The following is an 18,520-nucleotide window of genomic DNA, read 5'->3' as shown; positions in this document are numbered from 1 at the left end:
AATTGACCCAGTTTCTGTGAGCCAATCACAGGCCAGAACGCTGTTTTGTGAAGCCAGCGGAAGTGAAGAGAGTAAACCTTCAGAATAAGACTTGACATTTTTTAAGGTTGCTTTGGGAGCACGTTTGACAACAAATGGCTAACTAATGGGCAATCTACGTAAATATTTGGAATAAATGTAGAAATCAGTTTGAATATGACACCAATTGTGCCAGTTTGAAATGGCCAAAACTGAAAGTGTGTTTTATTGTGACAGTAAAGATAAGCCTGTTTAACCCTCTCGAGCTCGACCTTCTATCTTCTCGGCTCTGGCAGCAAATCCGAACCAACAGACAGGCAACGGCTTTTATTGCTGGACTGTTGAGGATTATGGTTCCGTCGTCTGGCGGACACGGCAAGGCGTCATTGTGAGTCCACACATGGTCCGGCGTCTGTTCCCTGACAGGCGCGTGTCAGACTCGGTGGAGCATGTCAGCTGCTGTTTGACACACCGAAGGCTTCCGAGCGAACCGGGCTTCCAGCGATGGCGTCTGTGGTGAGCAGCTTCGCCGGACCCGAGGTTCTGGAGAACCGCGATCACGCCAGCAGCTTGCTGAAGGAGCTGAAGGTGTTGTACGACAGTCGGCTGCTGGGCGACGTCACCATCGGAGTGGCTCGTGACGACGAGGGTCCGGGACCGAGCGGGGCTGACACGGTCCAGCTCTTCCTCTGCAGCCGCACGGTCCTGGCGGCGGCGAGCCCCTACTTCAAGAGCATGTTCACCGTGGGCCTGAACGAGAGCGTGCAGGAGCGGGTGGTCATCCGCGGCGTGGACGCCGAGTCCATGTCGGTCATCATCGATTACTGCTACACGGGGACGGTGAGCATCAGCGAGGGCAACGTCCAGAGGCTGTACGCCGCCGCCAACATGCTCCAGCTGGAGTACATCCGCTCCGCCTGCTCCTGCTTCATGACACGGCGGCTGGACCTCAGCAACTGCGTGGGCATCCTCAAGTTTGCCGACACCTATGACAACCCTGAGCTGAAGAGGAGCGCGCAGGCCTTCATCGCCAGGAACTTCTGCCAGCTGTGTCCGGGTGGAGAACTGTGCGAGCTGGACCTGGATCAGCTGAAGGAGCTGCTCACGCTGGACACCCTGGACGTGGACTGTGAGAGGAAGGTGTGTTTGGCGGCTTTAAAGTGGATCGAAGCCAACGCGCAGCAGAAAGAGGAGGAGGCCTTGCAGGCGCTGAACTGCGTGAGGTGGAATTTGTTCACCGAGAAGGACAAGTGCTACCTGGAGGAGCTGATGGCCACGCCTTTAATTGAGAAATACCTGGAGTGCTTCTTCAACCGCTTGTCCGCTGAGAAGCTCGGCCCACCGGTCGCACCTGAAATGCCAAAGAAACGAATAGGTGTGAGCGCCAAAGAGATGATTCTTTTCTTCGGCCTCCCCAACGACAACATCATGTGCTGCGACCCGTACTCTGAGGAGCTGTTCTTCATGGCTCCTCCTCTGGAGGATCTCAGTAATCAGGATTATAAACGCTCCACGATGGAGTCGTTAATCGCGTGTGCCTCTCCGGAAAACAACCTCTACCTTGCTTCACACCTGTCCAAACACTTCTGGCTGTACAATCCGGTCCTCAACAGCTGGCAGGAGCTGGCAGAGCGCCCCCTAGGGAGGATGCACTCTGGGATGGGCTACCTCAACGGCCATGTGTATCTGCTGGGAGGGAGGAACCCGGTGACGGACGTCAGGCTGAAGGAGGTGGAGTGCTACAGCGTCCAGAGGAACCAGTGGACCTTTGTGGCTCCTCTGCCTCATTCCTTGGGTAAAATGCAGGTGGTGGCTTTGAACGATCACCTGTACGTGGTCAACAAAAGGCGGATGCTTTGCTACGACCCAAAGAGGAATCGCTGGCGCCACTGCGGGTCCTTGCGCAGAGACAAGCTTCACAAGGCCTGCGTTTTTCAGGACCAGATCATCTGCGTCTGCGACATTCCCGTGGTGAAGGCTTACAACCCCACCAGGGGGGAGTGGAGGAGGCTGGGCGACGTCCCTATTGACAGTCGGGCTTTAAACTACCAGGTGATCCAGCACAACAACAAGCTCCTCCTCCTCACGCAGACCTTGCTGCAGCACAACAAGAACAGAGTGCTCATCCACGAGTACGACCCCGGCAGAGACGCCTGGAAGAACGTCATGGCCGTCCCGGTCTCCACGCTGGGCCCGGTCTGCGTCTCCACACGGGTTTACCCAGCATGCCTCGGCTCGGCTCACAGCTTCTCCACGGAGGAGGACGACGACAGCGGCTCCAGCGCTGACTGGGACCTGGATGGTTTGACTGATGCCGAGTCCGACTCCGGCAGCTCCAGCTCCTTCTCTGATGAGAACTGGTAGCCACCGACAAGGGATTTGATTTTATTTATTTTATAGACTCAGGATGTGGAATCTAGATCAATGTTTGAAAATGCGCTGTTGTATTGCGGCTGTCCTCGCTTCTCATCAGATCACATGACTTCCACTGTTTCCACCAGACCACTCTGGACAGCATCATGATGGAAACAGAAGAAGCTTTCGCCTTCCTCTGTGAGTAGTTTATACTCCGGCAGCTACTGTTTAGATGAACTACCAGATGAAACCGTATCACACAGCAGTGTTAAAGGTTCGGATGCCAAATCGTCCTGTTATTTTAAGGATCCTGCATATGTCATTCAGTCGATCTTAACGTTCCACTTGTACAAACAATATAACTGAATTCTCATTTCAGATTGTTGCCAAAAAACTGTACATACATGTGTTTATGGACCATGCAAGACTAACTAAGCTACACAAAGAATAAACCTCTTTAAATGAGACTTTTATGGGGGCAATGAAAATGTTAAGTCATGATGTGTGTTTTTGGGCTGCACGATCAGTGTGTTTTGATCTGTATTTTCTTCACTCCAACTCCAGGGAATGTTCTTTGACACGTCTGAAACAGGGTTTGTGTCTCCACTAGGGGGTGACAACTGTGCCAATCTACTTTTGTGACGCGTTAAGGTTGCCATTTTAAAAATAAATGTTTCAACATTTTGTTGTTGGTGAGTTCATGTTAAGGCATTAAATATTGAATGGTTATACAAGCACAAGTGGCTTGTAGGTAATATGATTGTTTCTCTACAGCTATCAGATGGACTTGCACTCAGCAGATAACCTAGCCCTTTTCTCACACACCCATTAGAACAGAGGTTCTTCACCTTTTTGATCTCGGGACCCACTTTCCCAGAACAAATGGGCCCTGGGCCCATTCAAGTAATACAACTGATTCATTACTCTTGATTGTATTTTTGATCAATAACCATATTTAATCTACTAACATGTAAACAAACCAAAACTTTGTGAAATGACATGAAACCATGTGGTCATTGCAAAGATATATGTCAGAGAAAAGTCCAACCAGCTGCAGAACCTGGTGCAAGTCATGTTCAATTTACTAAAGAAAATTCATATATATATATACACTAGATGCAAACTGTTGAGAAAATTGGAAAAATATATATAATAAAACCACGTCTAAATATAATTAAATCAAAATAATGTATCTTATTTAAACGCCAAAGAAGTTATTAGTGTGTAAGTGTAAATGAAAGTATTGCCAATTAATTTTCAAAACGGTACATTTTAAAACAGGTACTTTCATGAACAGTTTTTACTGTTGGGGGCGGCCGCATCACTTTCTTTATCATGTTTTCTTTTCAAGAACTTCTCCAGAGTTGTTAACTATCTCAGATTTGCAGCTGTCAAGTCGATTCAGTGACACACTACTGCCACCATACGTGGCTCATGTATTAAAACTGAGCATATCGCTGCCTTCACGGTCCAAAGGTGTAGAACAAAAAAAAAAGCTTTACTCCAACTGAAAAACGTCATCCAAAGACCTGTCAGTCAACACAAAGATCAGGCACGAGACCAAGCAGAAGCCTGCAGAGGTAGAGATCATCTGTGAGTACGACCCCGACAGAGACGCCTGGACTGGAACTGTAGATACATAAAATCATACTCTTACAAGCGACTTCTATGTTGAAACTGATTGTAAATTGTCCTGTTATTTTAAGTTTCCTGTATATGTCATACAGTCTTGCTCAAGACTGTATGACATATACAATATATATATATATATATATATATATATATATATATATATATATATATATATATATATATATATATATATATAAAATAGGTTTTGCGGCTGCAAGATTGGTATGTTTTGTCTGTAATGTCTCTGCATGTTCAATCCACACCCCAGGAAATATTCTTTGCCACGTCTTAAACGATGAGCTGGGTGTGTGTCTCCAGTAGGGGGCGACATCTGTGGCTTGAGTGGTGTTTAAACATTTTCGTTTTGGAAATGTTTGACGAGTAAGAGTAAGCCCTACATCGTTCTCCAAGTGAGTTGATTGTAAGACGTCGTCCTTAAGCTATGAAATACTCGAGAAGAAAAGGCTTTCTAATAGCATTATTGCATTTATTATTATAAACCAATAATAATAAATAGCAAATACAACTGGAATTGTTTTTAATTATATTTAGTTTAAATTTATTTGTATTTTCATTTGTCACACATCTAACGCAGAAAGTTTAAATTGAGATATAATTTTAGTAAATGATATGTAACATCGTTTCCGCACTGACTGGTCCGCTGATGCTGCACCGGAAGTCTCGCGAGAGCTCGCAGCCGTTGACATCCAGACGGCGAGAAGATGAGCGATGGCAATAGAGAACCATCTCGGCGAGGACTTTGACGCCGCTCTGGGTCTGAACGCCTCTGTGGAGCTGTCGCCGCAGAGCGAACAGCCTCGGGTGTTCAAGATTATTGTCATCGGGGATTCAAACGTGGGCAAGACGTGTTTGACGTACCGTTTCTGCGGCGGCACTTTCCTCAGCAACCCCGAGGCGACGATCGGCGTTGACTTCAGGGAGAGGGAGCTGGAGCTGGATGGAGAGACCGTCAAGGTGAGAGTCGACATCTGAAAGACACTCAACGCTTGGCTGTGGAATTCTTGTTTATGTGTGCACACCGTCAATATGTTCAGATGCTTCTTCTATTCTATTGTATTCTATTGTGATCTCAGCGCTGAGTGTTTATTAGTATGTTCTTTTGGTGTTTTTTGCATATTTTATTTTTTAATTTAGTAGTTTTTTGAGTAACATATTGTATTCTCTTCATTTATTTATTCCCTTTTTGTCTTGAGTGGGAGTTTTTGGAACACTAAGCAATTTCACCCTGATAAATAAAGTAATTCTGAATGTGATAATACAAGTACGGAGCCCTGGAAGTGACATGCATGTGTTTTTTTTTTTTTTTGGATGTGGCATGCATGACTTTTTTTTTTTACCCGAGTTAACAACTATCTCGAGATAATTTTTATCTCAAGATACAATCGTAAATGTCAGCACATGCGTAGCTGCCTCACTGGCAATGCATTTTGTATACATCCTCCTGGAACCACTATGTCTCCCATGGCTTCGTAACTGTTTGTCAACGTTGTCAGTTGAAAAAAAATAAAAAATAAAGTCATGCATGTGACATCCAGAAAAATAAACACATGCATGTCACTTCCAGGGCTCCGTATACAAGTGTGTAACACTTCCATTTTTATTCTCCATTCATCAGTACAGCTGTTATGAAGAAGAATGTGCTACTTTTGCTCCAGGCATATACTATTTCAGTCGATATCAAAATGACCTTGAATGTACGACTCTGTCGGTTCATTATTGATCTCATCATCTGCTACTTCCCTTTATTTAACTTCTGCCCAACTGCAGTCTTATGTCACATACTGCAATTACACTGTAATAGCGTTGAGTCGTTTTGTTGCAGCTGCAGATTTGGGACACGGCAGGTCAGGAGCGCTTCAGAAAGAGCATGGTGGAGCACTACTACCGCAGCGCCCACGCTGTTATATTTGTGTATGATGTCACCAGCCAGGCAACGTTGAAAAGCATCCCCGCCTGGATCGACGAGTGCAGTCGTCACCTGGTGGGGCCGCAGGTTCCTCGCATCATCGTGGGGAACAAAAGTGACCTGAGGGCCAAACGGGAGGTGCCCACCTCGTCGGCCCAGTGCCTCGCTGATTCCTACAGCTTCCCCTTGTTTGAAACCTCAGCGAAGGACCCGAAAGAACGCGAGAATGTGGATGCCATCTTCTTGACTTTGGCTTATAAACTCAAGAGCCACAAACCTCTGAGACTTAAGGAGCCAAGTCAAAGCGACCTGAGGCATTTGTGGGACCAGAGGGAGCAGGAGACAACGTTTTGTCAATGCTGAGGGCACTCACTGCGATGCATATGTGTTCTCCTCAGCTTATAAGGAGGAAGGGAAGAAGACGCTCCAGACACAATAAGATGAGGGTGAATCTGTTTCTTGTTGTTATGCACGTATTGTTACAAAAGGGATATTTGCACATTAACTTCAGACAATTAATGAGAATAATATGCAAGAATTGTCTTGAATCGAGGAATGCTACAATGATTTTGGGAGCACTTTTAAATGTAGCCAAACGCCATGCATTCTAGTTGTCTTCAAGTCACAATACAGTAGCAACAAATCATAGCAGAGGTTATCACATGCTCATAAGGGTGTGACAAGAAGAAAGAGAAGAAAACTGAGGCTTGAAAATGGGATGATTGTCATTCAAGTGGATGATAAAACATGCACACAAGATGGCAAGAACAAATAAATATCTGTCTTGTAGAATCGCTTCGACTTTCTTATTGTAAGTTGAATGTATTGTTTTTAAATGAAACTCTAATCGTGGTGGAGAGTTACACTTTGAAACAAAACTAACCATAAATCAAACATTACACTGTAAGAAACAGTGAGAAATAAACAAAATAAACTAATTATTTTTCAATTATTTTTTGTACTGTTTTTTCTACACTTTTCCACTATAATATCGTTTTCCTGTATCGTTTACGCTTCTTAATAACAAAAAAATATTAGATCAAATTCATCTGTTTTCAACAATCGCATCAACTCAACGGCTGAATGATGTGTTGGAGGGGAACAGTCCACTTTCGTATAATTACTTCGGTCCTTTAAATACTGAAGTATTTCTTAAAACATGTAATTCACTACTAATGTAATGTCGTCTAGAATATATAAAATGGTCCTTAGACAATTTTGGAATTTCTCGTTCTCCATTTCTGCCCGTTGAAACCGGCGTGTCTGGCGAATGTACGACTCTCTGGCTGTCACTGAACGCACCACACGAATCACCCCCGTCTGGATTCTTCACGCTGCGTCTCCGCGGCCATGGTAACAGTCTTCTGCCGACACCGAAACACTCCGACACGGCCTTGACGTGCAGGTAAGAGTGCGCCACTTATTTCGAAACACAAGATGAAGCGCGTGTAAAGGGTCGTCGCGCTGTTGTATCAAGGATTAGCGCGCTTTTCCTTCAGTAAATCCTCATGGTTCGCATTGTTTTGCTGTCCGTGGCCTAGCGTAAGACGCTGCAAGCAAATGACGGCGAATAAAAACGGTAGCTTTGAGAACGAACGCGTTCAGAATCCGTCTTCATGAGGAAACTGTCCATGCAGGAGGTTGAAGCCTCAGTCTCTCAGAAGCCAGTGGAATGAATGGAGCTGCCCCATTTTGAGACCGCGCGGATGCTCTCCGGCTTACCAGGGCACTGTGGGCAACTCCACCGCATGAGGACGTCACACATGGATGCGAGAAACTTCAGCTCATTTACTCGTGTGGGTTTCTGGAAAACCACGTTTAAAACCAGGTGAAAACTGGTGATGATGTTGCAGGCCCCTTCTGTTGCTAAGAAACAGCACTATAGTGTCTGGTCGGGTCCAAAAAGCTGCTCCAGCTAAAAAGCAAAGTTATTAAAGCAAATGGTAAACACAATATTGTTAGTTATTTTTCTTTTGTCAGAGACTAAAGCTCTAGTGTAATATCCACAACTGTGGTGATTAATATAGATACAAAATGGTTTCTTTCAAGGGCCGATTGTACAGTCCAGAACTCCAAACACTATCTGTCCTGGCGCAGGAAAAATCCTGCCACCAAGGCGCCGTTGTTTCAAAGACCTACCCACAAAAGTCAAGTACATATGGCCGACAGGTGCCGCAAGAGTAGTGTGCTCTTCTTCAGGTGCTTTTCTGTGACTACAGCTTGCTTGTGTTTCATTCTTAAATTAGCAATGAGCTTGTTTTTCCACATGAGAAAATGATATTTTGTTTGGTCAAAAATATGTAGAAAGTCGTATCAAAGGAGCAAAAGGTGAACTGCTGAGGGATTTCTATGTTTATTATTAAATCCCGAATCCCTGCGAGGTATAAAAAAAAGTTAATGTATAACGGTAAATTAGGCGTTATTATTATTATTAGCGTTGGGATTGGATTTAAAAAAAGTAATCATATAAGAATATTTGCCACAAGAAGCCACATTTTTCAATGTGAATGAATTTGGTATATTACTGAATCAAATGATGGAGCCATACATACATTTAAACAACAAAATATTGTTTATTTTGCATCAGTTTGACAACAGCACTAACAGCAATAAATCACGATGGTGACTGTATTCAAGTTTTTATATCACCTGATTTAAGTCCATTCAGAGTAGTGGAAACTACTGGCCATTGTGTAGTGAAAAACCTCCCTGAACAAAAGCAAACAGATGCTTTTGTTTGCTTTTGTTCAGGGATTCCTCCATGTTTGTTGCTGTTGTTCTCATCCTAGCTGCCACGTGTCTTGTGCATCAGTGTGATCAGTGGAGCAGGAACTCCTGCACTTACAAAGGTTCCCTGTTGTCTGGAGCGCAAACTGTTTAAATGCAATTAAAAAAAACTCGCTAAAGTTAAGTGGTTAAAGTGTCTTTGTCTCATTTGTTACCAAATGGGTTAGATGAAATATATCTTCATTGTTAGTATTCTTCTGCTTGTGATCAATTGATTTGTTGCTTATCAAATACAGTGTTTTGGTTTCCCACATGTGAGGTATTTTAATGCCGAAGTGACACACTGGGTTTATATGTGATTATAATGCATTTATCACACATCGGCGACAGTTTCATTCTTAAACAAAATGTTCGATGTGTTGTCACAACAACACTAAGAAGTCATCTATACTTGGAACAGTCTTGGGGCCAATACAAACCTGGTAACTTGTGAGTGTGTTTTGTGTGCGTTATAATACTCATACTTTTCTTTTTAGATTAATATCAACATGAATTTGGCTACGATCTGTGACAACGCCAAAAAGGGCCGTGAGTATGCTCTGCTGGGAAACTACGACTCATCAGTGGTGTATTACCAGGGTGTTATTCATCAGATTCAGAAGCACTGCCAGACCATCCGAGACCCCGCTCTCAAAGTCAAGTGGCAGCAGGTGAGTAAAATGCTCGTCCCACAGCAAGTAAGACGTCAGGTGTCCGCAAAAAGTGTTGCTCCAGCTGTAAGGGCAAATATGTATCTGCAGAAATTCTGTTCATAGTGGAGTGTAAAAAATAAAAAAGCAATGGTACAATGTTTTTTCAAAGTGTTGAGGACTGGGTTTGAGCAGCAACATTGCAATTTGTATTTAAAAATATCCTGTTTTTTATTGCTTATATCTAATCTAAATTGATTCTGAAAATGCCAGATGACATAGTCCATGACTGTGTTCTGTTGTGTGTTTGATCCATCTTCATGTGAACAATAGAACATTTATGTTCTTATCTTCAGGCCCTACAAACAAACAGCCACATGATCATTGTCGTGTCACACTTAAAGCAAAGAAATGCAGAGATTCCTTCTGTTCTGGCCGTGTTTGTTGTGTTCCTCACAAGCTGTAATGATGACACCATCAGGTGATCCAGCAGCTGACCGAGGAGTACGAGCAGGTCAAAGGGATCATCAGAACGTTAGACAGCTTTAGGTTAGAGAAGCCGGGCGACGTCCCCACTCAGCAGCCGGATGAACGGTCGGACGACCCCGCCGTCTGGCCGCCGCCCACTCCTGCAGAACACAGGTGTGTGTGTGTCATTGTCTGTTCAGTTCTTATAAAGTGTCCAGTTCAGGTAGTTGACATTGGTGCGTGTGTGAGAGCAGGAATCCTGTGGCTGGGAAACGACCAATAACTGCAGTCAAGCAGCAGCAGCAGCAGCAGCAGCATCCAAAGAGGGAATCTCCTGGAATGCAGCATCGAGGAGGCCGAGCTCCGGGACCCAAATCTGACAGGCCAAAGGATCCACGTGGCAAGGCCAAAGATGATAAGGTGATCGGTGGATTCCTAAATGACTTTCTAAGAAGGTCTGTTTCTGAATGACTCAATGTTGAGTTTCACACCATTCCACAAAAAGCACTGTTTTTCTGAACATATCCATTAAAATGTATGGAGGAACCTAAATACTAGGGCTGGGACGATTTGATATTTTAACACAACATAACACATTAATTAAAAAAATTATAATATCATGGTCATTAATGACATTTAAAGTCTTCTATATGTAAAGAATAGCTTTAAATCTACACAGTCACTTTGTGATTTTTATCTTTGGAAGCGATTCATTAAACGTAAAGTTAAAACATGATGGTTTCAAAACAGTTAAGGAACTCCTACACAGGTGTCAAACTCAAGGCCCGTGGGCCAAATCTAGCTCACCATGTCATTTAATGTGGCCCACAACAAGCTTTAATTGAAATGAAAATTCAAAATGAAATCTTCAGAGATTTATCCAGACTATAAATCCATCTCCTCCCTCATACAGGCAAAGAAATCGGTTGGAGATGCACCAGGAGAGGTGGAGCAGAAGAAGTTTGATGGAACAGGATACGACGGTGATCTGGTGGACTTACTGGAGAAAGACATTGTGTCCCGTAATCCAAACGTGCACTGGTATGACCGGAAGTCTCCTCTGTGATGTCCCCACTCTTTTAAAACACTCACTCACCGAGTCAATTGTGACTGAAGGGACGATATTGCTGACCTGGAGGACGCAAAGAAGCTGCTGAGAGAAGCTGTGGTGCTGCCCATGTGGATGCCGGAGTATTTCAAGGGCATCCGTCGACCCTGGAGGGTAGAGAGGCATTCTTTTATACATGTGTTGGCACACATTTTTTTGGATAAGATAACCAACATCTGAAAATTCAAGTCAAATAGAGAGCAGCGCATAAGAACAACAAAGTTTTGGACTTAGTGCAAGTCTAATTCATTAGAGGGACGAGAGTTTGAGTGACCATGAGCATGAATGTCAGAGGGTCAGACCCTGATCATGCACTTGTAACACCACCATCAAGCATGACTTTTAAGAACGTTTAAGCCTGGACAATAGTTTTTCACAGCACTGCAGGAGACAGGTTTGTTGCTTACAGGTGTATGATGTCATTGCAGGGTGTGTTGATGGTGGGTCCCCCAGGCACAGGGAAGACCATGCTAGCTAAAGCTGTGGCCACTGAATGTGGGACTACTTTCTTCAACGTGTCCTCCTCCACTCTCAGCTCCAAGTACAGGGGCGAGTCTGAGAAACTCGTCCGACTGCTGTTTGAAATGGTGAGATGGCAGTCATGTCGCACCCGAAAAGTGATTCTCAAATTCATCTTTTGTGTCATTAGGCTAGGTTTTATGCGCCCACCACCATCTTCATCGACGAGATCGACTCCATATGTAGCAGAAGAGGGACGTCTGACGAGCACGAGGCCAGTCGAAGAGTCAAATCGGAGCTGCTGGTCCAGATGGATGGTGAGTAGGAGACAAACATAATATGTTTGGTTTTTTTTTATTTTGTTCTGCGTTTCTCAAGGCGTGGGAGGAGCACAGGAGAATGAAGATCCTTCAAAGATGGTGATGGTTCTTGCTGCCACCAACTTCCCCTGGGACATTGATGAAGCTCTGCGACGGCGTCTGGAGAAGAGGATCTACATCCCCCTGCCAACAGGTGACCTTTTCTGCACAAAGAAAAATGTCTGCAAAACTTTTCACTGTTGAAAAACTCTTCCAAGGTCCCATCTCTCCTGCGGTGTATGTTATTCTAAAGGTTTCTTCATTGGGTGTCTTCTTCATTCTGTCGTCAGTTTTTTAGTCATGAAATCGACCATCTATGACCTGCATTAATCCATAAGAGAATCTTTTTAATTCTGAAGTGACAGTGTAGTCTTGAATTGTTGTACTTTGGTACTGCATTTGTGTTTAGCTGTGGGTCGGCGAGAGCTTCTGAAGATCAACCTGAGGGAGGTGGAGGTGGCTGATGACGTGGATCTAGACCTCATTGCGGAGAAGATCGAGGGCTACTCCGGAGCTGATATCACCAACGTCTGCAGGTGGGTGTCGAAAGTTGAGTGGACAAAAAGAGAAAGAAGAAGTTACTTGTGTTTTTCGCCCCCAAAATAACCGACTGAATCTTAAAAATCCTGTGAAAAATGAATGGTTTTTCCTAAAGTAACATGTACATTTTTCATCTATGGTGGCTAACAGGACTTCATGTGACCCAGTTCTTCCTAACATACATCACGTTTTTTGCTCTCCAGAGACGCTGCCATGATGGCGATGCGTCGTCGTATCCAGGGCCTGAGCCCAGAGGAGATCCGAGCTCTGTCTAAAGATGAACTCCAAATGCCCGTGACCATGGAGGACTTCACGCTGACGCTCAAAAAGATCTCAAAATCTGTCTCTGCTTCGGACTTGGAGAAATATGAAGCTTGGATGGTGGAGTTTGGATCTGTGTAGAATCTGAGGCTGGTCTATGCAATAGGTACTGTAGGAACACTCAGGTAGGGTCTCATCCTAAAGAGCTACTGATTTATATTTCTCAGCCATGACAGAGATGAACGTCATGATTTCAGGCACCACAGCTGTGAGCTGGTGGTAAGATTGTGAATCTACCAGCGCAGAACAAGTGTCTCCGTCAGAGCTGTCTGTTAAGAGAACATTGTCTCATACAACCTCTAGTACTGTCGACTATCATTACTTACAACACTGTAAACGTTGGTCCAAACAAACCTTTCTAGTTTGTACTGTTAATGTTTTGACTCATTTGTTTGACATTTCACATTTCCTGTTAATAGATGGGAAACCAAGAAGTTACGTTTTGCTAGCACTGTTTCCAGTCAGACTGTTTTTGATCAGTTACCAAGTTGCATCAAAATACATTTATATTTTGGGTTTACTTGAACACACTTGCTTGAATCGTGTAGAATATTATCAAGAAAGGCACTGAGACACACCTCTGCCAACCAGCTTAGTTCCATCTACAATCGTTTTTTTCATTAAACCCAATATCATTGTCGGTATTTTATCTATGTAAACGTCAACAGAAGCCGGAGTGCAATGAGCTCAAACGGACAGCAGATGGCAGTAGCGCTACTGAGTTGCGGTTACACACCGAAACCCAAAGAAGAGCATTCAGCGCAAGAAAAAGAAAACCCATGTATTGTTGGTAAATCCACATTTTGTCACGACAGTCACATGATTGATTTATGACGGCTATACGATTGTATGTTGCGTTTTCTAAAATCAAAATGTCCGTTTTGTGTGTGTTGGGACTGGGGCCGGTCACGTGACCGGATGTGTTGCTCGGCCCATTAAAAATAAAATTGAGAACGTTCGTAAATCCAAATGAGTATTAAAGAACATTAATTCTCATCTTACTTTTATTGAAATGCGTTAAAATATTTTTTTCTGTTATTTTCCAATGCACAACATCCACGCCCACCTTTTCTTAGTATTTAGAATTTTATGTTCAACAATTTAATCGTTTTCATTTTACCACTGAATTATCGATGCGAGCAACTCGTGAGGAATGACTGAATAACCCTGACACTCGAACAGAACTTGACCATCCAGCCACGTCTACTTCACACTGAAAACTGTGTATTTGTTTCCGCTGTCATGTTTCATATCTATTGAACTCTAGTCCACACACTGGTTCCCATGATCTTCTCTATTAAACTGCTCCGTTACATTTCAGCCTAATGGTCCTTCCTTCGCTTTTATGTGCTGCTTAATTTTTATGTCTGTTTAATTAGCCATGTGCCGAGTTAATGTGGCAACCGATGGCGGAGTGGAGAGCCTGTCCTCAGTTGCTATATATTACTCTGATCACTCGCAGCACCAGCGACTCGCCGACCACATCTGTTTATTTCGGGCCCTCAATCTGGCTGCCTGTCCCAGCTACACAGGGTGAGAGAGGCGGAGCAGGCTGCCTGTCTTCACACCACGATCACACCTTCAATCTGAAATTTTGACACCAGATGACTTTGAGTTTGGTTTCCCTCACTGCTTTTCATGCCTTTGATCCGGTGTGTTTTTGATGCGCTTTCATGCCTCATATGTTTCTGTCTCCGTGTGATTGTTATCATAGACGTGTGCCATCTTAAAACAGTATGAAAAAAGCCCTTCAGTCTTCAGTCTAAGCTGACGACTGTGCAGACAGGATGGTGAGTCAAACTGTGGCATCAGATTTATGACCAGAAGCAAATCTATTGTTTACACAGGTGCAGATCATTTGACTAAATGGGGCCCTCTCACGCCGACCAGCTGAGGGCATGTATCTTCTGATTCGCTTGGATCTGTTTGATTACAGACTCAGAACTCGCCCATTTTGGCCCGCATCTGTGATGACGCCGTACTCGGCCGTGAACACGCCCTCTTTGGGAACTATGACTCCTCGGTGGTGTACTACCAGAGCGTCATTCAGCAGATCAGCCAGCACTGCCAAACCATCTCTGACCCTGCTCTCAAAGTGGGATGGCAGCAGGTGAGCCGATGGTGGTTCACCCCACTGTGAGCGCTTTGGTAACACGTCTTGTGGTTAGATGACGCAGCAGCTGAAGAAAGAGTACGAGCAGGTCAAGGGCATCATCAGAACTCTGGAGAACTTTAAGAAACTGAGGCCGGGTGACAGCTCTGCTCTGGAGTTGGACGAGAGGTCGGACGACGTGTGGCCGCCTCCAAACCCAGCCAAGTTCAGGTCGGCAGACAGCTTGACTGGACCGTTACTCTAGATAGGAAGAAAAGCCCTGTGTGAAATGTGTGAAAGTGTCAAGCATAACGTCATCAGATGGAGAAAAAACAAGTTCAAAGGTCAAACCTGCCATTTTAGACTTGCTAGACGACTGAGTCGAACAGTCAACATTACCATCTGCTCCAGTCAATGACTGGCAGTTCAACCAAATGGTGGAGCACATTCTCACCTTTGAACTCATGATAACACAGTCAGAAGAATCTGTACCATGACATGTGACTTGAAACTATATAACTAACAAAATCTATTCAAAACAGAATATAAATGTCAGTACAAATTTTAGACAGACGAAAAATCAAAACATAATAAGAAAATATTTAAAAAAAAACTTGTATCAGATTTAGATATTTATACATGCAACATTAATAAATGCCAAATAATGTGTGTTTTTAAAAAGAAAACATATATTTAAAAAATGTATCAAATATAATTTGCAAAAAAGCAAACTCCTACAGTGTTTATCGGGTTGCAGATGAAGATTAATGCAGAGCACTACCGTAAAAAAAAATCTCTATATATTACTTGAACCTCAGTATATACTCAATGTGTACTTGAAATTTCATATTTATACATATATTTCAAAATGTGGGAAAAAATAATATTTTAAAATATATTAAATTTCAAAAAAGCTAAATCTTACAGTGCTTATGGGGTTATAGATGAAGATTAATGTAGAGCACTATCATCAGTAACTGAGTATTACTACAAATGAAAACTCAAACAAGTTTGGTCCGCTCACTAGGAACTGTTCCGGAGGACGGCGGCCCAACAGCTCTCTGAAAGTGTCGCAGCAGAAGACAGACTCAAACTCTGTCCAGCATCAAGCGAGCCCCTTGCAGACCCACCCCAAATCAGACCGCCATGGCCAGCGCGAGGCCCGCACGAGAACCAAAGAGGTGCGAGTCTGATGGGGCTCCATTTCTCAGCTCAGAGCTTCATTTCCTCCTGTCATTTTCACTCAGAGGAAAAGAACCAATGGAGTTTCCCAGAAGAAGTTTGACGGCGTTGGATTTGACGGCGACCTGGTGGACACGCTGGAGAAAGACATCGTGTCTCGTAACCTGAATGTCCACTGGTACACGAGCTGACACAGGTGTTTGTATGTGACCGCCAGAGATCACTGAAGTGACCTTCCCCCTCTCCCTGACCCCCCCTGCAGGGATGACATCGCCGAGCTGGAGGAGGCCAAGAAGCTGCTGAGGGAGGCAGTCGTGTTGCCCATGTGGATGCCGGAGTATTTCAAGGGTATTCGACGACCTTGGAAGGTCAGACACATTTAAAATAATAGGATTTATCAAAGTGTTGGACACATGAGGGCACCAGAGAAACAAAGAAGCGACGCCACTACGGCAGAAACTTAATACAGTGATACCTCGGTTTTCGAAACGTCCCGCACTTTTCCCGAACGAAAATTTCGAGATTTTTTTTGCTTCGGATTTCGAACGAAAATCCAGAACTGGAACGCCCCCGAAAAAGGGGGTGTTCGAGCCGGAAAAACGTAACATGTGCGGACCGATCAGCTGACCCACGATGCGCTTTGTTATTGTGTATAACGCAGCCTCTGTATGCAGACGTGTCCCGTTAGCTCCATTTACTGACTGTTTTTTCTTCATATTGAGGTGTAAAACCTTTCCTGTCTCCGCACTGGACCGTGGTAGAGGGTCACAGGGGAGGTGCTGGAGCGCTCACTCCAGGGTTTGATGTCCTGTTGTGGGCTGGAGCTGGGACAAGGATGAGGCCAGTCTGGGACAGAGCGTGACTTGGTTTATGACTTTGTCACAGCCAAACTGCACAGAAGCGCACATTCAGAGCTGGACACGCACCGGGCACCTCTTCACTTCTGGAGAGACCTCACTCACTCGGCAACCCCTCCCACATGCAGCGGCCACACACATAGAGGAACAGCCACCTGCAGCAGACACTCTACATTCATGCCTACAAAAGACTATTTTAAGGCTTGGAACGCATTCTGTCTTTTTCCATTCATTGTAATGGGAAAAATCTATTCGGATTTTGAAAAATCGCTTCTCGAATGGCCGTCTGGAACGGATTGTGGTCGAGTACCAAGATACAACAGTATGTTTTACCCAATGAGTCGCATGACTGTTTGATACTAAAGTAAAGTAGCAGTAATTCTCATGCAACTCTCCCCCAGGGTGTGTTGATGGTGGGACCCCCAGGCACAGGGAAGACCATGCTAGCTAAAGCTGTGGCCACTGAATGTGGGACTACTTTCTTCAACGTGTCCTCCTCCACTCTCAGCTCCAAGTACAGGGGCGAGTCTGAGAAACTTGTCCGTCTGCTGTTTGAAATGGTGAGAAGGTTGTCGGCGCGTGTGAAAGCTGAACAGTAACAAGCATTTTGAGTTGCCAGGCTCGGTTCTACGCTCCAACGACCATCTTCATCGACGAGATCGACTCCATATGTAGCAGAAGAGGGACGTCTGATGAGCACGAGGCCAGTCGAAGAGTCAAATCTGAAATACTCATTCAGATGGACGGTGAGTCGGCAGGTGAGATGTTTGGACCTTGGTCTGACACCTGGTGGTGTGTGTGGTGAAGGCGTGGGCCGCGCTCAGGAGAATGAAGACCCCTCAAAGATGGTGATGGTTCTCGCTGCGACCAACTTCCCCTGGGACATTGATGAAGCTCTGCGACGGCGTCTGGAGAAGAGGATCTACATCCCCCTGCCGACAGGTCTGAAGCTTCACTAGCACTTTTTCTTTCTTTACAAGATTCATTATTCATATGTGTGTTTAGCTGTGGGCCGTCGAGAGCTACTCAAGATCAACCTCAGAGAAGTGGAGGTGGCTCCTGACGTTGATCTGGATCTGATCGCTGATAAGATCGAGGGCTTCTCTGGAGCTGACATCACCAACGTCTGCAGGGACGCCGCCATGATGGCCATGCGCCGCCGTATACACGGCCTGAGCCCGGAGGAGATCCGAAGTCTGTCCAAAACTGAGCTGGAGATGCCGGTTACCATGGAAGACTTCACCCTCACACTCAAGAAGATCTCCAAGTCTGTGTCAGTGGCCGACCTGGACAAGTACAAAGCCTGGATGGAGGAGTTTGGCTCGGTGTAGAGAAGCCAACATCAGTCTACTAGAAGTGTTTTTTTAAAACATATTTTGAAGCCATATGCATAATATGAAATAAATAATGGACATTATCATATCATGCTTTGAATGGGAGTGAATTGTTTAGTGGAAACAGGCCTTTGGGTCAAAAGTGGCATAGCAAATATTGCTAGACAGTGGTACCTGGGTTCTCGACCACAAACGATTTGTTCAAAACCTGAATCGATTTTTCTCATTACAATGAATGGAAAAAGAACTAATGCGTTCCAAGCCTTAAAATAGTCTTTTGTCGGAGTGAATGTAGAGTGTCTGCTGCAGGTGGCTGTTCCTCTATGTGTGTGGCCGCTGCATGTGGGAGGGGTTGCCGAGTGAGTGACGTCTCTCCAGAAGTGAAGAGGTGCCCGGTGCGTGTCCAGCTCTGAATGTGCGCTTCTGTGCAGTTTGGCTGTGACAAAGTCATA

General features: G+C 44.6%; 4 protein-coding genes across 6 annotated transcripts; all 4 read left to right on the top strand.

The window, feature by feature from the left end:
- The first annotated feature begins 296 nt into the window (after positions 1–296).
- On the top strand, positions 297–3,172 carry kbtbd7 (kelch repeat and BTB (POZ) domain containing 7). Its single transcript, XM_053877296.1, has one exon. It carries the CDS (start codon positions 523–525, stop codon positions 2,380–2,382), a length of 1,860 nt encoding a protein of 619 aa, XP_053733271.1. The 5' UTR covers positions 297–522; the 3' UTR covers positions 2,383–3,172.
- A 1,544-nt stretch (positions 3,173–4,716) lies between these two features.
- zgc:101559 (Ras-related protein Rab-33B-like) lies at positions 4,717–6,852 on the top strand. 2 transcript variants are annotated; one of them, XM_053877203.1, is made up of 2 exons: positions 4,717–4,980; positions 5,855–6,852. In XM_053877203.1, exons 1-2 carry the CDS (start codon positions 4,735–4,737, stop codon positions 6,293–6,295), a joined length of 687 nt encoding a protein of 228 aa, XP_053733178.1. In that variant the 5' UTR covers positions 4,717–4,734; the 3' UTR covers positions 6,296–6,852. The 2 variants fall into 2 exon arrangements, with proteins under 2 accessions (XP_053733178.1, XP_053733177.1); XM_053877202.1 differs by having other exon boundaries at positions 5,849–6,851.
- Positions 6,853–7,217: 365 nt separating this feature from the next.
- katnal1 (katanin p60 subunit A-like 1) lies at positions 7,218–14,041 on the top strand. Of its 2 annotated transcripts, XM_053877850.1 has the most exons (11): positions 7,218–7,337; positions 9,196–9,369; positions 9,830–9,990; positions 10,071–10,236; positions 10,730–10,857; positions 10,933–11,038; positions 11,353–11,511; positions 11,574–11,700; positions 11,762–11,896; positions 12,152–12,278; positions 12,486–14,036. In XM_053877850.1, exons 2-11 carry the CDS (start codon positions 9,208–9,210, stop codon positions 12,682–12,684), a joined length of 1,470 nt encoding a protein of 489 aa, XP_053733825.1. In that variant the 5' UTR covers positions 7,218–7,337; positions 9,196–9,207; the 3' UTR covers positions 12,685–14,036. The 2 variants fall into 2 exon arrangements, with proteins under 2 accessions (XP_053733825.1, XP_053733826.1); XM_053877851.1 differs by lacking the exon at positions 7,218–7,337 and having other exon boundaries at positions 9,200–9,369; positions 12,486–14,041.
- Positions 14,042–14,306: 265 nt separating this feature from the next.
- Positions 14,307–18,148, top strand: LOC128766326 (katanin p60 ATPase-containing subunit A-like 1). The gene is made up of 10 exons (XM_053877852.1): positions 14,307–14,393; positions 14,540–14,713; positions 14,772–14,926; positions 15,723–15,876; positions 15,943–16,055; positions 16,140–16,245; positions 17,136–17,294; positions 17,354–17,480; positions 17,542–17,676; positions 17,740–18,148. Exons 1-10 carry the CDS (start codon positions 14,391–14,393, stop codon positions 18,063–18,065), a joined length of 1,452 nt encoding a protein of 483 aa, XP_053733827.1. The 5' UTR covers positions 14,307–14,390; the 3' UTR covers positions 18,066–18,148.
- Positions 18,149–18,520: the final 372 nt, after the last annotated feature.

Source organism: Synchiropus splendidus, chromosome 10, assembly GCF_027744825.2.
Source record: "Synchiropus splendidus isolate RoL2022-P1 chromosome 10, RoL_Sspl_1.0, whole genome shotgun sequence".
Classification (NCBI taxonomy): domain Eukaryota; kingdom Metazoa; phylum Chordata; class Actinopteri; order Syngnathiformes; family Callionymidae; genus Synchiropus; species Synchiropus splendidus.
Note: the sequence above shows the minus strand (reverse complement) of the source record. Positions and strands in the feature narration are given on the sequence as shown.

Excerpts from the sequence above, each read along its gene's own strand:
- katnal1 (XM_053877851.1), top strand. The coding sequence starts at position 9,208 with ATGAATTTGGCTACGATCTGTGACAACGCCAAAAAGGGCCGTGAGTAT. Across the intron at positions 9,991-10,070 it reads CCCACTCCTGCAGAACACAG|GAATCCTGTGGCTGGGAAAC; the intron begins GTGTGTGTGTGT and ends GTGTGAGAGCAG. Across the intron at positions 10,858-10,932 it reads CGTAATCCAAACGTGCACTG|GGACGATATTGCTGACCTGG; the intron begins GTATGACCGGAA and ends TTGTGACTGAAG.
- zgc:101559 (XM_053877202.1), top strand. The coding sequence starts at position 4,735 with ATGGCAATAGAGAACCATCTCGGCGAGGACTTTGACGCCGCTCTGGGT. Across the intron at positions 4,981-5,848 it reads TGGATGGAGAGACCGTCAAG|CTGCAGATTTGGGACACGGC; the intron begins GTGAGAGTCGAC and ends GTTTTGTTGCAG.
- LOC128766326 (XM_053877852.1), top strand. Across the intron at positions 16,056-16,139 it reads CGTAACCTGAATGTCCACTG|GGATGACATCGCCGAGCTGG; the intron begins GTACACGAGCTG and ends CCCCCCCTGCAG. Across the intron at positions 17,481-17,541 it reads AATACTCATTCAGATGGACG|GCGTGGGCCGCGCTCAGGAG; the intron begins GTGAGTCGGCAG and ends TGTGTGGTGAAG.
- kbtbd7 (XM_053877296.1), top strand. The coding sequence starts at position 523 with ATGGCGTCTGTGGTGAGCAGCTTCGCCGGACCCGAGGTTCTGGAGAAC.